The sequence below is a fragment of the Ornithorhynchus anatinus genome, chromosome 14 (assembly GCF_004115215.2).
Source record: "Ornithorhynchus anatinus isolate Pmale09 chromosome 14, mOrnAna1.pri.v4, whole genome shotgun sequence".
Taxonomy (NCBI): Eukaryota; Metazoa; Chordata; class Mammalia; order Monotremata; family Ornithorhynchidae; genus Ornithorhynchus; species Ornithorhynchus anatinus.
This window is the reverse complement of record NC_041741.1, coordinates 14652569-14668202: the sequence shown is the minus strand read 5'-3', so window position 1 is coordinate 14668202 and position 15634 is coordinate 14652569. Positions and strand designations below refer to the sequence as shown.

At 47.0% G+C, this 15634-nt stretch overlaps 3 gene segments (V, D, J or C); all 3 read right to left on the bottom strand.

Annotated features, from left to right (window-relative positions):
• Positions 1-2069: 2069 nt before the first annotated feature.
• On the bottom strand, positions 2070-2716 carry LOC100681802. The segment is given in 2 exon segments: positions 2070-2512; positions 2600-2716. Coding segments are annotated over 2 exon segments (474 nt in total).
• Positions 2717-8218: 5502 nt separating this feature from the next.
• On the bottom strand, positions 8219-9536 carry LOC103167903. The segment is given in 2 exon segments: positions 8219-9170; positions 9256-9536. Coding segments are annotated over 2 exon segments (468 nt in total).
• A 3400-nt stretch (positions 9537-12936) lies between these two features.
• Positions 12937-14192, bottom strand: LOC107547386. The segment is given in 2 exon segments: positions 12937-13984; positions 14073-14192. Coding segments are annotated over 2 exon segments (468 nt in total).
• Positions 14193-15634: the final 1442 nt, after the last annotated feature.

Genomic DNA, 15634 nt, shown 5'->3' with positions numbered 1-15634 from the left:
AGTTTTTCACAGGATCTGAGCTGTGTGATGGACAGAGTTATAAACTCGGTGTTAACAGCCACCTTACCAGGAATTGCACACATAAAAGCACTTAAAGGTAGCCTCAGTAAGGAGTGTATTGGCCCTGGGAGAGACTTGTCTGCTGGGCAGAAAGAGGGAACCACAGACGCTGAACACTCTCATTCTCCATCTGCTCCTCCAACCGGGGTCCTGGTGGCTCAGTGGGTGCTGAGCGCCCCCTGATGTCCAGCACCCCCTGACCTACTTTGGGGAAGGTTTGTGTCTGGGAACACAGTCACTGCCCCGTACCATGTGCCTCTCTCTTACACATTAATACAGGCCCAGGTCCTCAGTTTTCAGGCGGTTCATTTGCAGATGCAGCAAGCTGTTGGCGTTATCCCTGGAGATGGTGAATCTGTCTTTCACCGTTGAGGCATATTCTGTAGTTTGTGAGTGATCTTGGTTACATATTGCAGCAACCCACTCCAGCCCCTTCCTTGGAGCCTAGTGGATCCAGTATATGCAGTAGTCACTGAAGGTGAATCCAGAGGCTTTACAAGAGAGGCAGAGAGACCACTTGGGCTGTTTTACATCTCCCCTGGACTCCACCAGGTGAACCTCACCCAGGACACCTGCAAGCACAGAGATATTGTGCGTCATGAGAACAGTCACATACAGAGACACAGACACACCACTTAACCATGTCTCACATCTTTTGCCAAATTATCTTGGAGCAGGGTCAGAATGGAAACCAAAGTAAGGGCAGACTGCATGGTGGGGACTTCGGGCAGAGTTCTGGATCAGAAGAGGAATGACACAGACAATGGAGCTGGTGCTCCTCTCCCAGAGCTGCAGGGACAGTGGCCATGCGGGTTTTAGTCAGGGCTGCTGGAGTGTCCCCATTTGCATCTCCTCCTCCTATAAGAACACAGCAGTTGTTCCCTGGGGTTGAGTTCCCTAACCTCAGCCCCAGAAAGGAGGACCCACCAGAGGCACAGTTCCCAATTCCTGGAGATGGCGACGAAGCTGCTAGGGGACATTGGTAGGAATGAGAAAAATTATGTTATGACTAGGGAAAAAAGACTAAGGATTTGCCCTTTCTGATGCTCCTCCTTCCAAAAATTGCCATTCAACCCACATAAATTCTGTGGCCACTGTGCTACAGCTCATCAGACCTGAGAGCTCAGAAATGATGGCAAAGTTGAATACAAAGACAGGGAAGGCCACTCTACTCTTAATAATCAGTCACAGGGGTGACTGAACAGTGGCAGAACACACTGCCATTGGAGAAACCTGCAAGGAAAAGACTCTCCAATAATCCTAGTAAGCAAAGAAGTTACAAAACATTTCAGCTAGTCAATACACTCCAAAGGGATGTCCCAGACACTGTATTTAGTGGATAACTTTTTAGTATCAGACCCCTAAATTACAATGATGCATGCTTCACTGATGCAAAAGGCAACCTTCCCTGCTCTTTCCCCTCAACCCCAAAACACACTCAGCAAACACTAGACTTTCCCAATCCAAGAGAGTCCCTACCCTCACACCTGCAATCGGTCCCCAGTCTTGCCCATGGGTTCCTGCTCCACCAACTCTTTCTAAGTGCAATAGACTATCACCCCTGCTCCTGCTCTGACCCCCAAATATGATACCTGAAGGGGTGGGGACAGGTCACCGCAACGGTGGAGATTCAGATTGATGAGGTCATTCCCCCCCATTATGTCCCCATCTCTGCAGTGATGACAAAAAGAGGAGTGTGAGTCATCCTGAGACTGTTCTCCTCCACCTTACAGCACTCTAGGTTCAGTATCCTGAATCCATTGGTTGGGTTGGGGACAATCCCTGAGGTTCTAGGCAACTTTCCCTCCAGGACAGAAATATATTTCAGGATTGATTCCACTAGATTTATATTTAATATGAATTGCACTGCCACTCGTCCGGCTGCCTTGAAGGGATTTTCTCAGGTATTCATTAGATGTAGAAAAAAATCAAGCTCTGGTTCCCATTCAGTTTTACATACCGATGGGATTTTGTGTTAGGGCTTGTTTCGGGATTGTGAACAACCTTAATAATAGAATTAATGATTAGTCGTAGAGGCCAGGGCTGTTTTCTGTGGTCTCTGCTGCTCTGCTTCCCCAGCCAGCTGCAGCCCAGAAATCCTCCCAGGGTTTCTGACAGGCAGAGAATGTGGTTTCTCTCACTGTGTCTGTAGCACAGTAATAGAGGGCCGTGTCCTCGGTTTTCAGGCTGTTCATTTGCAAACTCAGGAGGCTGCTGGCCTTGTCCCAGGAGATGGTGAATCGGCCTTTCACAGAGTCCGCATAGTTAGTGCTACCACCATTACTATAAACTCTAGCGACCCACTCGAGCCCCTTCCCTGGAGCCTGGCGGACCCAGTGCATATTGTAGTAGCTGCTGGTTAATCCAGAGGCTTTACAGGAGAGGCTCAGAGACCCGCCAGGCTGTCTCAAGTCTCCCCCGGACTCCACCAGCTGGACATCACCCTGCACACCTGAAACACAGAAAAAGCATCAATCATGAAAACAGATTCACTCACTCACATATGTTATTTTCATTAATCATATCTTCCCCCATTTACCTTGGAGCAGTGCCAGGATAGAAAGCAGACTGACAGCAGACTGCATGGTGAGGGCTATGAGGACAGTTCTGGGGGCAGGAAGGGAACAGCACAGACAGGATCTGGGGGTCCTCTCCCAGAGCTGCAGGGACAGGGGCCAGTGCAGGCTTTAATCAGGGCTGGAGGAGTCTAATTTGCATCTCCTCCTCTCTATAAAGGCACAGCAGCTGCATCCTGGAACTGAGTCCCTGCCCTCTGCCTCAGAAAGATGTTTCCAGCAGAAGCCCTGGTCAGATTCCCAGAGATGCAGAGAGAGATACCTTCAAGCATTGGTAGGAATGAGATGAATCACATTGTGATTGAGGAAAAAAAAAACCCAGAGACTGTCTGCCTTCTGATGCTCAGTCCTCTACAAATTGACATTCAAACCATATGAATTCCTTGATTACTGTTCTGCTGCTCAGACGTGAGTCCTCAGAAACAATAGCAATGTTAGAAGGCAGACAGGGAATGTCACTACACCCCGAAGGAGTCACAATGGTGGCAGAACAAATTACAGTTGGATAAATCTAAAAGGAAAAGACTCACTAATGAACCCAGCCAACAACTTTGTTCCAAACTGCTTTCAGTTAGCAATTGATCTACAAACTAAAGTCCCACTACACAATCAAGTGGGGATAACTTTTTAATCTCAGACCCCTAAATTCAAGCAGGACACACTTTCCTAACGTGAAAAACCACCTTCTCCTGTCTGTATCTCTACCCCAAGACACTCTCGGCAAACACCCAAACTCCCTTGCCTAAGATGGTCTCTGTTCTGACCACCAGGGTGTCCCAATCCAGGTCCCCCCAACCCCGAGCCTCTTCCTTCCTCCACCATGTGTGACACTCTATCACACCTGCTGCTGCTCAGGTACACTGACCTAGCATGGGAGGGTAGGGGACAAGTCATAGGGGACAAGTCATTAAGGGGTGGAGATTCTGGTAAAAAGTGCCCCTTCACTATCTCCCATTTCTCTGCAGTGATGAAGATGAGAGGAATGTGCCTCATTCTTTTACACAGTTCTCTTCCCCACGGCAAGACTCTGAGTTCAATGTCCAGATTCCAGGAGTTGTAATGGGGACAGTCTGTGAGAGTCGAGGCAGCTTTCCCCTAAGGACAGTGGGTGTTCAGAGCTAGTGAGCTCAGGGTCCCTGATGAACCCTTGCTTGGCTGAGCCACTGGGGATGGGAAACGGGGCGGAGGGTGGGAGAGGCGATGACAGGAAACTGGTAATAGGGCAATAAATTTTGGTCAGGTAGAGATGTGGATTAGTGTAGGGATGTTATAATTTATGGGGCAGCGTGAATCCCCTGGATTCAAGGGCTGAGAGTTCCCTAATAGGACACTGACTCAGCCCAATTGCAAACGTTTCAGCTTTTCATAGAAATTGAGCAGTGTGATGGACAGAGTGATAATCAATATGTTAATGGCCACTTTACCAGCAATTGCCCACATAAAAGCGCTTAAGGCTAACAGCCTCAGGAACAGTGTATTGTCCCTGGGGAAAAGTTGTGTACTGGGCAAGGAGAGGAAACAGCAGACACAAAACACTCTCGCTCTCCATCTGCTCCTCGAACTGGGCTCCGGTGGCTCAGTGGGTGCTGAGCGCCCCCTGATGCCCAGCCCCCTCCTGACTGACTGCAGGGGAAGGTTTGTGTCTGGGCACACCCTCACTGCCCCGCAATGTGTGTCTCTCTCTTAACCAATAATACAGGGCCTTGTCCTCAGTTTTCAGGCTGCTCATTTGCACATGCAGCAAGCTATTGGCGTTATCCCTGGAGATGGTGAATCTGTCTTTCACCGATGAGGCATATTCTGTAATTTGTGAATGAGCTTGGATACATATCTTAGCGACCCACTCCAGCCCCTTCCCGGAGCCTGGCAGAAACAGTATATGCAGTAGTCTCTGAAGGGCAATCCAGGGGCTTTACAAGAGAGGCAGAGACCTCATGGGCTGTGTCACATCTCCCCTTGACTACACCAGGTGAACCTCCCCCAGGACACCTGCAAACACAAAGATAGTGTGTGTCATGAGAACAGTCACATACACAGAGACACACACACACACACGCACACACACACACCAGTTACCCATGTCTCACATCTTTAGCCAAATTACCTTGGAACATGGTCAGGATGGAAACCAAAGTAAGGGTAGACTGCATGGTGGGGACATTGGGCACAGCTCTGGAGCAGAAGAGGAATGACACTGACAGTGGAGCTGGGGCTCCTCTCCCACAGCTGTAGGAACAGTGGTCTTGAGGGGTTTTAGTCAGGGCTGAAGTATCCCCATTTGCATCTCCTCCTCCCTAAAAGGACACAGCAGTTGCCCCCTGGGGTTCAGTTCTCTATCCTCAGCCACAGAAAGGAGGAAACAGTGGAGGCACAGTTCCCAATTCCTGGAGATGTAGACAGAGATGCTAGTGGACATTGGTAAGAATGAGAAAAATCATGTTATGACTGAGGAAAAAAGACTAAGGATATCCCCTTTCTGATGCTCCCCCTTCCAAAAATTGTCATTCAATCCGTATAAATGCTCTGGTTACTATACTACAGCTCAACAGACCTGAGAGCTCAAAAATGATGGCAAAGTTGGAGACAAAGACAGGGAATGTCACTCTACTCTTACGAATCAGTCACAATGTTGTGACTGAACAGTGGTAGAGCATACTGCCGTTGGAGAAACCTGCAGGAAAGAGTCTCACCAATAAACTTAGGAAGCAAAGAAGTTCCAAAACATTTCAGCTGATGTAGTGAATACACTCCAAAGGGATGTCCCAAACACTGTAAGCTGTGGATAACTTTTTAGTATCAGACCCCTAAATTAAAATGAAGCATGCTTCATCAATGCAAAAGACAACCTTCCCTACTCTTTGACCTCAACCCCAAAACACAATCAGCAAACACTAATCTTTCCCAATTCAAGAGGGTCCCCACCCTTGCCCTTGGGTCCCTTGCTTCATCTCCCCTTTACAGGTGTAATACACTATCACCTCTGCTCCTCCTCTGACCCCCAAATCTGGGGCTGCTATTTCACTTGGGAGCCTTGGGTGGGGGGTGGGGGAATTTGCATTGGGGAATCTCACTCCAGTTAAAAAGGGGAGGGTTCTGTGCTTGAGGGAGTCTGTCCTGTGCTTACTAAGGGATGGAGAGAATTGATTTTTGCCTGCGCCCTCAGCTCTGGTCAAGACTTCATTATCCAAGAATTATCTCAATTCACTGGGGATGGACCTGGATCTGACATAGGTAGACTATGGTTACAGACTGAGTGACAGTGTGGGTAAATTCCCTCCATACAGCCATTTCGACTTAGACCTCCCTACTACCTCCAATCATCATTTCCCACCTTGTGACAACCCTCCTCCCTAAAATAGATTTTGAAAAACAGAAAAATATTCTCAATTTACAAATGGAAAAATGCAGGATTAGTCAAGCAAAAGTGTTTTTTTGGAAGTGCCTTGGCTGAAAAGGCCATGTTTATTCCACAGCCAGCCTAAAGCCGGGCTCTGTAGTCTTGCAGATCTTGTTCAACATGTGTCATGCTCCATTTCAAAATACAACCAGAGACATGGAAACTGGGGTGCGAATTTACCAGGGAAACATGACCAATTTACCACACTACCTGGAGCTGCTGTATGTTGATGCCTGTGTCCTAAGACACAACAAGACTCACAGGTGATTATCTGTCATTTCGTGTCATAGAGCAATACATATTGAATGAAGACTGAAGTAAACTGAGGCGTGCTGGCCTACACTGGGAAGCTGGCCACGCTACCAGGCTTTTTTTCCTATGCTGCTGAAGTGATTACTATGCGCCAGACAGTGTACTGAGTGCTGGGCTAGATACAAGCTTATAAAGTTGGACACAGTCCTTGTCACAACTGGATTTCACAGTCTTAATCTCCACTACAGATGAGGTAACTGAGGCACAGAGAATTGAAGTGACTTGTCCAAGGTCATACAGCAGACACCTGGCAGAGCTGGGATTAGGACCAAGATCGTTTTGACTCCCAGGCTGTTGCTCTTTCCACTAGGCCAAACTGCATACTCCCAGACTTCCTGAAGCCTGTGACCTAAGCTGGACACTGTCTCACAATGCACAGGGGAGCAGATTCATTCATTTAATCGTATATATTGAGTGCTTACTACGTGCAGAGCATTTTACTAAATGAATGGAAAATACAATTTTGCAACAGATAGAGGCAATCCTTGCCCAGCGAAGGGCTCGCAGTCTAAACAGGGGCAGATAAATAAAATACTGAATGAAGAAGGCCAGCATAGCTTTGGGGAAATTAATGGAGGTTGTGAAACAAGCAAGAATCAAATGTCATATGGAATTGAAGCTTTACTGCATCACAGGGTGGGCAAGGGCAAAGAATGGGTGCTAGCAAGATGCATAAGGTAGTGCTGTGTAGGGAAACCAAAAAATACACATGTGCATGGGGAAGGGAGAATCCATGATATTAAGATGGTGCAAAGCACTACCTCAAACCATGCAACATAGCATGAACTGATAGGAGACCATGACATTAGGCAGGTTAGCAGTGGGAAGTGGAATTGGTCTCCCTGAGCTGAGACCCTGTGGACATAGGGAGACACAGAGACAGACTGCAGAAAAAAGAGACAGACCTGCAAGCAGAAACTGCAGCCATCCTGCTGGATCTGTTCAGCCCCGTGTGAGCCCATCATTGGGCAGAGATTGTCTCTATCTGTTGTCGAATTGTACATTCCAAGTGCTTAGTACAGTGCTCTGCACATAGTAAGCACTCAATAAATACAATTGAATGAATGAATTCTTCTGTGAAAGTGCCATCAATGAAAATGGGTTGCAAATACAGTTATGACAAATGTTCTCCTAGTTGCACAAAGCACCCAATCAGTCATATTTATTGAGTGCTTCCTGTGTGCAGAGCACTGAGCTACGTTTTTGGGAGAGTGCAATACAACAGTATAGCAGCTCAGGTAGACCCATTTCCTGCCCAAAATGCACTTACAGCATGAAGGAGGAAGCAAACATGAATATAAATAAATGTTATGGGTATGAATCAAAGTGCTGTGGGGCTGATGGAGGGGTGAATAAAGGGAGCAAAATAAAGGGCAGCAGAAAAGGGAGTGGAAGAAGAGGAATTGAAGGCTTATTTAGGAAAGGCCACTTGGAGGAGAGGCTCTAGTGTCCAGACAGTTGACCTGGTATAGGTTAAGTTCAGCTTGTCCTGGAAGATCAGCTGCAGACTTCCCAGGGCCTGTCTGAGGGAAACACCCTGTACATCAATGCCAGTCACCTGGGAGAAACTGCCCACCTGATGATATCAGCTGGAGCTCAGCCAATTCCAGGGAAGGGCTTGGGGAAAGTGGCAAGTGGAGAGGGGGCAGAAAGACTTAAGGAGCTCCAGATGAAGGCAGATCTTTCATCCATCAACATGTTCACATGATCCATGAAGAGACCCTAATTCTGCCTGGGACATATGAATTTTATGGTAGGCCTGAATCCATGGGAAATATCTATGTGAATGTCTGCTGTTTCATAGGAAGCTGGGAATCACACCTACATTATGAACAAGTGAAAGAGTAGGGAAAGGTTATGTTTTATTCTAGTATTTGCTTAAATCCTTTAAACCAACTATTCATACCATTTTTAGTTTCTGCTTTTGTTACTTTTCTGAACTAAGCAGGCTCTTTCTCTATCATGTTTAAAGATGGTTCCTGTGTGTTTATATCCTATGAAGGCACACACTCTTCCCAGGCATCAGCAGGCCTCGCTTCATTTGATTCCTGCTCCTGTCCCTCTGTGTCTCCTTCCCTGAATCAGAGCCTGTCTTTGTGGGTCTCTGGAGGTGTGTGTTGATTTGCTGCCTGAGTATAGTGGGATCATATTTCTACAAAGTATTATATTTACTAACAAAATTGCAAACATTTCCTAGTAATCAGTGAATTTTAAAATATATTTCAGGACTGATTCCATTAGGTTTATATTTCATCTGAAATGCACTGCCACTTGTCCGGCTGCCTTGGAAGCATTTTCTTAGATATTCATTAGATGTAGAAAAAAAATCAAGCTCTGGTTCCCATTTCATTTTACATCCCAATTTGGAATTGTTAACCTTATTAATATAATTAACGATTAGTCTTAGAGGCCAAGGTTGTTGTGTGGGGTCTCTGCTGCTCTGCTTCCCCAGCCAGCTGCAGCCCAGAAATTCTCCCGCAGTTTCTGACAGGTCCAGAATGTGGTTTCTCTCACTGTGTCTGTAGCGCAGTAATACAGGGCCGTGTCCTCGGTTTTCAGGCTATTCATCTGCAAACTCAGGAGGCTGTTGGCCTTGTCCCAGGAGATGGTGAATCGGCCTTTCACAGAGTCTGCATAACCTATGTAGTTCCCATCATGATAAACTCTAGCGACCCACTCCAGCCCCTTCCCTGGAGCCTGGCGGACCCAGTGCATGAAGTAGCTGCTGTAGGTCAATCCAGAGGCTTTACAGGAGAGGCGCAGAGACCCGCCAGGCTGTCTCAAGTCTCCCCCAGACTCCACCAGTTGGACATCACCCTGCACACCTGAAACACAGAAACAGCATCAGTTGTAAAAACATTCACTCACTCACATATGCTATTTATATTAGTCACATCTCCCCCCACTTACCTTGGAGCAGGGTTAGGATGGAAAACACACTGAGGACAGACTGCATGGTGGGGACTATGAGGACAGTTCTGGGGGCAGGAAGGGAACAGCACAGACAGGATCTGGGGCTCTTCTCCCAGAGCTGCAGGGACAGGGGCCATGCAGGCTTTAATCAGGGCTGGAGGGGTCTAATTTGCATCTCCTCCTCTCTATAAAGGCACAGCAGCCACCTTCTGGGATTGAGTCCCTGCCCTCTGCCTCAGAAAGATGTTTCCAGCAGAAGCCCTGATCAGATTCCCAGAGATGCAGAGAGAGATACCTTCAGGCATTGGTAGGAATGAGATGAATCGCACCACGATTGAGAGAAAAAAAAACAACCGAGAGTGTCTGCCTTCTGATGCTCAATCCTGTATAAACTGGCATTCCAACCATGTGAATTCCTTGATTACTGTTCTGCTGCTTAGACCTGAGTCCTCAGAAACAGTGGCAAAGTTAGGAGGCAGACAGGGAATGTTACTACACCCTGATGAAGTCACAATGGTGGAAGAACACATTCCAGTTGGAAAAACCTACAAGGGAAAAACTCACTAATGAACCTGGCAAACAACTTAATTCCAAAATGTTTTCAGTTAGCAAATGATCTAAAAACCCAAGTCCCACCACATGGTCTAGTGTAGATAACTTTTTGATATCAGAACCCTAAATTAAGCAGGACACACTTTGCTAATGTGAGAAACCACCTTCTCCTATCTGTATCTCTACTCCAAGAAACTCTCGGCAAACACCCAACCTCCTTTGCCTAAGATGGTTTCTATTCTGACCACCAGGGTTCCCCAGTCCAGGTTCCCCCACCCCTGAGCCTCTTCCTGACTCCTTCAGGTGTGACATGCTATCTCACCTACTCCTGCTCAGGTCCAACTACCTAGCATGGGAGGGTAGGGGACAAGTCATTAAGAGGTGGAGATTCTGGTAAAAAGTGCCCCTCCACCATCTCTCATTTCTCTTACAGTGATGATGATGAGACGAATGTACCTCATCCTTTTACACAGTTCTCTCTACTGCAAGACTCTGGTTCAATGTTCAGATCCCAGGAGTTGTAATGGGAAGAGTCTGTGAGAGTCGAGGCAGCTTTCCCCTGAGGACAGTGGGTGTTCATGAGAGCTCTTGGGCTCAGGGTCTTTGATGAAACCTGCCTGGCTGAGCCCCTGGAGATGAGAAACGGGATGATAGGAAGCTGGAAATAGGGCTATAAACTTTGGTCGGGTACAGATGTGGATTTGTGTGGGGATATATGATTAATGGGCCCGAGTGGATCCCCTGGATTCCAGGGCTGAGAGTTCCCTAATAGGACACTGGCTCAGCCCAATTGCAAAATTCTTAGTTTTTCACAGGAATTAAGCTGTGTGATGGACAGTTATAATCAGTGTGTTAATGGCCACCTTAGCAGCAGTTGCACACATAAAAGCCCTTAAGGCTAACAACCTCGGGAAGGAGCGTATTGTCCCTGGGGGAAAGTTGTGTGCTGGGTAAGGAGAGGTAACAGCAGACACTGAACTCTCTCGCTTTCCAACTGCTCCTCGAACTGGGCTCCTGGTAGCTCAGTGGGTGCTGAGCGCCCCCTGATGCCCAGCCCCCTCCTGACTGCCTGCGGGGGAAGGTTTGTCTGGGCACACCCTCACTGCTCCACAAAGTGTGTCTCTTACACAATAATAAAGGGACAAGTCATCGTTTTTCAGGCTGTTCATTTGCAGATGCAGCAAACTGTTGGCATGATCCCTGGAGATGGTAAATCGGTCCTTCACTGTTGAGGCGTATTCTGTAGTTTGTGAATGAGATCGATTACGTATCACAGCCACCCATTCCAGCCCCTTCCCTGGGGCCTGGCAGAACCAGTACATGCAGTTGTCACTGAAGGTGAATCCAGAAGCTTTACAAGAAAGGCGGAGAGACCCCTTGGGCTGTTTCATGTCTCCTCCTGACTCTACCAACTGGACATCACCTTGCAAACCTGCACACACGGAGACAGTGTTTATCATGAGAACACTCCCACCCACACATACAAACACACACACACACACACACACCAGTTATCCATGTCTCACATCTTTTGCCAAATTACCTTGGAGCAGGGTCAGGATGAAAACAAAGTATGTGCCCTCAGCTCTGGTCAAGACTTCATTATCCAAGAATTATCTGAATTCCTTGGAGATGGACATGGATCTGACATAGGTAGGCTGTGGTTACAGAATGAGTGACACTGTGGGTAAAATTCCTTCATACAGCCATTTCGAGTCAGACCTCCCCACTATCTCCAATCAACTATCACTATCAACTATCACTATCTCCCATGTTGTGACAACCCTCCTCACCCCCTCAAAAATGGATTTTGTGAAACAGAAAAATATTCCCAATTTACAAGTGGAAAAATGCAGGCTTAGGAAATATAAAAGTTAGATTAGTCAAGCAAATGTGTTTTTTTGGAGGTGCCATAGCTGAAAGGTCCCTGTTTATCCAACAGTCAGCTTGAAGCCAGGCTATGTAGTCTTGCAGGTCTTGTTCAACATGTGTCATGCTCAATGTCAAGAATGCAACCAAAGACATGGAAACTGAAGTCCAAATTTACCAGGTAAACACGACTAATTTACCACACTACCTGGAGCTGCTATGTGTTGATGCCTGGGTCCTGAGCCCCAACAAGACTCACAGGTGATTATCAGTCACTTCAGGGTCATAGAGCAATACAGATTGAATGAAGACTGAAGGAAACTGAGGGTGTGTGTTGGCCTACACTGGCAAGCTGGTCACGTTATCAGGCTTTTTATTTCTGTGCTATTTAAGTGATTATTATGAGCCAGGCAGTATTCTGAGTGCTAGGGTAAATACAAGGTAATAGGGTTGGACACAGTCCTTGTTGCAACTGGAGTTCACAGTCTTAATCTCCACTAGAGATGAGGTAACTGAGGCACAGAGAATTGAAGTGACTTATCCAAAGCCATACAGCAGGCATATGGCAGAGCTGGGATTAGGACTGAGATCGTTCTGATTCCCAGACTGTTGCTCTTTCCACTAGGCCAAACTGCATACTACCAAACTTCCTGAAGCCTGAGACCTAAGCTGGACACTGTCCCACAATGCACAGGGGGACAGATTCATAAATTCATTCAATCAGACCTTGATGTAAATAAATATATTATGGATATGAATCAAAGTACTGTGGGGCTCATGGAGGGGTGAATAAAGGGAGCAAACTCAAGTGCAAGGGCATCAGAAAAGGGAGAGGGAGAAGAGAAATTGAGGGCTTATTTAGGAAAGGCCAATTGGAGGAGAGGCTCCCGTGAGATGGTCAGTCCAGACAGTTGAAGGGCTGGAATAGGTTAAGTACAGCTTGACCTGGAAGATCAGCTGCAGACTTCCCAGGGCCTGACTGAGGGAAACACCCTATACATCCATGCCAGTCACCTGGGAGAAACTGCACACCTGATGACATCAGCTAGAGCTCAGTCAATTCCAGAAAAGGGCTTGGGGAAAGTGGCAAGTGGAGAAGGGCCAGAATGATTTAAGAAGCTCCAGAGTAGGAATGCACATCTTTCAACCTCCCACTGAACATGCTCCATGAAGAGGCCCTAATCCTGCCTGGGACAAGAATTTTATGGTAGGCCTGAATCCATGGGAAATGGCTAAGTTCATTTCTGCTGTTTTATAGGAAGTTGGGAACCATGGCTACATTATGAGCGAGTCACAGAGTAGGGAAAGGTTATATTTTATTCTAGTATTTGCTTTAATTCTTTGAACCAACTATTCTTACTATTTTTAGTTTCTGCTTTTGACACTTTTCTGGACTGAGTAAGCAGGCTTTTTATCTATCATGCTTAAAGGTTGTTCTTGTGTGTTTATAACCTATGAATGCATATACTATCCGGAGGCATCAGCCGAGACCTGTGGCCCTTCCTTTGCTTCCTGCTTCTCTCCATCTGTATCTCCTTCCCTGCACCAGAGCTTGTGTGGGTGTCTGGAAGACTGTGTTGGTTTGTTGCCTGAGTATAGTGGGATCACATTTCAACAAACATTAGGTTTACTGACATAATTGCGAACATTGTAAACTAAACTATAAATCCTGAAACACAATTCAGGATAGATTCCATTGAGTTTATATTTCAACTGAATTGCACTGCCACTTGTCCAGCTGCCTTGAAGGGATTTTCTTAGATATTCATTAGATGTAGAAAAAATCAAGCTCTGGTTCCCATTTAATTTTACATACCAATGGGATTTGGTGCTAGGGCTTGTTTTGGAATTGTTAACAACCTTAATAGAATTAATGATTGGTCTTAGAGGCCAGGGCTATTGTCTGTGGTCTCTGCTGCTCTGCTTCCCCAGCCACCTGCAGCCCAGGAATCCTCCCAGGGTTTCTGACAGGCACAGAATGTGGTTTCTCTCACTGTGCCTGTAGCACAGTAATAGAGGGCCGTGTCCCCGGTTTTCAGGCTGTTCATTTGCAAACTCAGGAGGCTGCTGGCCTTGTTCCAGGAGATGGTGAATCGGCCTTTCACAGAGTCCGCATAGTTAGTGCTACTACCATCCTCATCAACCATAGCGACCCACTCGAGCCCCTTCCCTGGAGCCTGGCGAACCCAGTGCATGTAGTAGTAGCTGCTGGTTAATCCAGAGGCTTTACAGGAGAGGCTCAGAGACCCGCCAGGCTGTCTCAAGTCTCCTCCGGACTCCACCAGCTGGACATCACCCTGCACACCTGCAAATACAGAAAGAGCAGCAGTCATGAAAACAGATTCACTCACTCACATATGTTAATTGTATTAGGGGGATCTTCCCCCATTTACCTTGGAGCAGGGTCAGGATGGAAAGCAGACTGAGGACAGACTGCATGGTGGGTCTTATGAGGACAGTTCTGTGGGCAGGAAGGGAGAGCACAGAGACAGAGGATCTGGGGCTCTTCTCCCAGAGCTGCAGAGACAGGGGCCAGTGCAGGCTTTAATCAGGGCTGGAGGGGTCTAATTTGCATCTCCTCCTCTCTATAAAGGCACAGCAGCCACCTCTTGGGATTGAGTCCCTGCCTTCTGCCTCAGACAGAAGGGTCCAGCAGAAGGCCTGGTCAGATTCCCAGAGATGCAGAGAGAGAGAGAGAGAACTTCAACCTTCAGGCATTGGTAGGAATGAGATGAATCGCACTGTGATTGAGAGAGAAAAAAACCCTGTCTGCCTTCTGATGCTCAATCCTCTACAAACTGGCATTCAAACCACATGAATTCCTTGATTACTGTTCTGTTGCTCAGACTGAGGCCTCAGAAACAATAGTGAAGTTAGAAGGCTGACAGGGAATGTTACTACACCCTGAAGAAGTCACAATGGTGGAAGAACACATTCCAGTTGGAAAAACCTAGAAGGGAAAAACTCACTAATGAACCAGGCAAATAACTTAGTTCCAAAATGTTTTCAGTTAGCAAATGATCTAAAAACCCAAGTCCCACCACGTGGTCTAGTGTGGATAACTTTTTTTAATATCAGACCCCTAAATTAAAGCAGGACACACTTACCTAATGTGAGAAACCACCATCTGTCTATTTCTCTACCCCATGAAACTCTCGGCAAAGACCCAACCTTCTTTTCCTAAGATCATTTCTGTCCTGGCCACCAGGGTTCCCCAGTCCAGGTTCCCCCAACCCTGAGCCTCTTCCTGCCTCCTCCAGGTGTGACACCTACTCCTGCTCAGGTCCACCTACCTAGCATGGGAGGGTTGGGGACAGGTCATTGAACAGTGGAGATTTGGGTATAAAGTGACCCTCCACCACCTCCCATTTCTCTTGCATTGATGAAGATGAAAGGAATGTGCCTCATCCTTTTACACAGTTCTCCTCCCCACTGCAAGACTCTGAGTTCAATGTCCAGATCCTAGGAGTTGTAATGGGGACAAGTCTGTGAGAGTTGAGGCAGCTTTCCACTAAGGACAGTGGGTGTTCATGAGAGCTAGTGGACTCAAGGTCCCTGATGAAACCTGCCTGGCTGAGCCCCTAGGGATGGGAAACGGGGGAATGAGAGGAAGCTGGAAATAGGGCTATAACCTTTGGTTGGGTAGAGATGTGGATTTGTGTGGGGATGTATAATTTATGGGACAGTGTGAATCCCCTGGACTCCAGGGCTGAGAGTTCCCTAATAGGTCACTGGCTCAGCCCAATGACAAACTTTTCAGTTTTTCACAGGAATTGAGCTGTGATGGACAGGGTTATAATCGATGTGTTAAAGGCCACCTTACCAGCAATTGCACACATAAAAGCCCTTAAGGGTAACAGCCTCAGGAAGGAGCGTATTGTCCCTGGGGGAAATTTGTGTGCTGGGCAAGGAGAGGAAACAGCAGACACTGAACAATCTCGTTCTTCATCTGCTC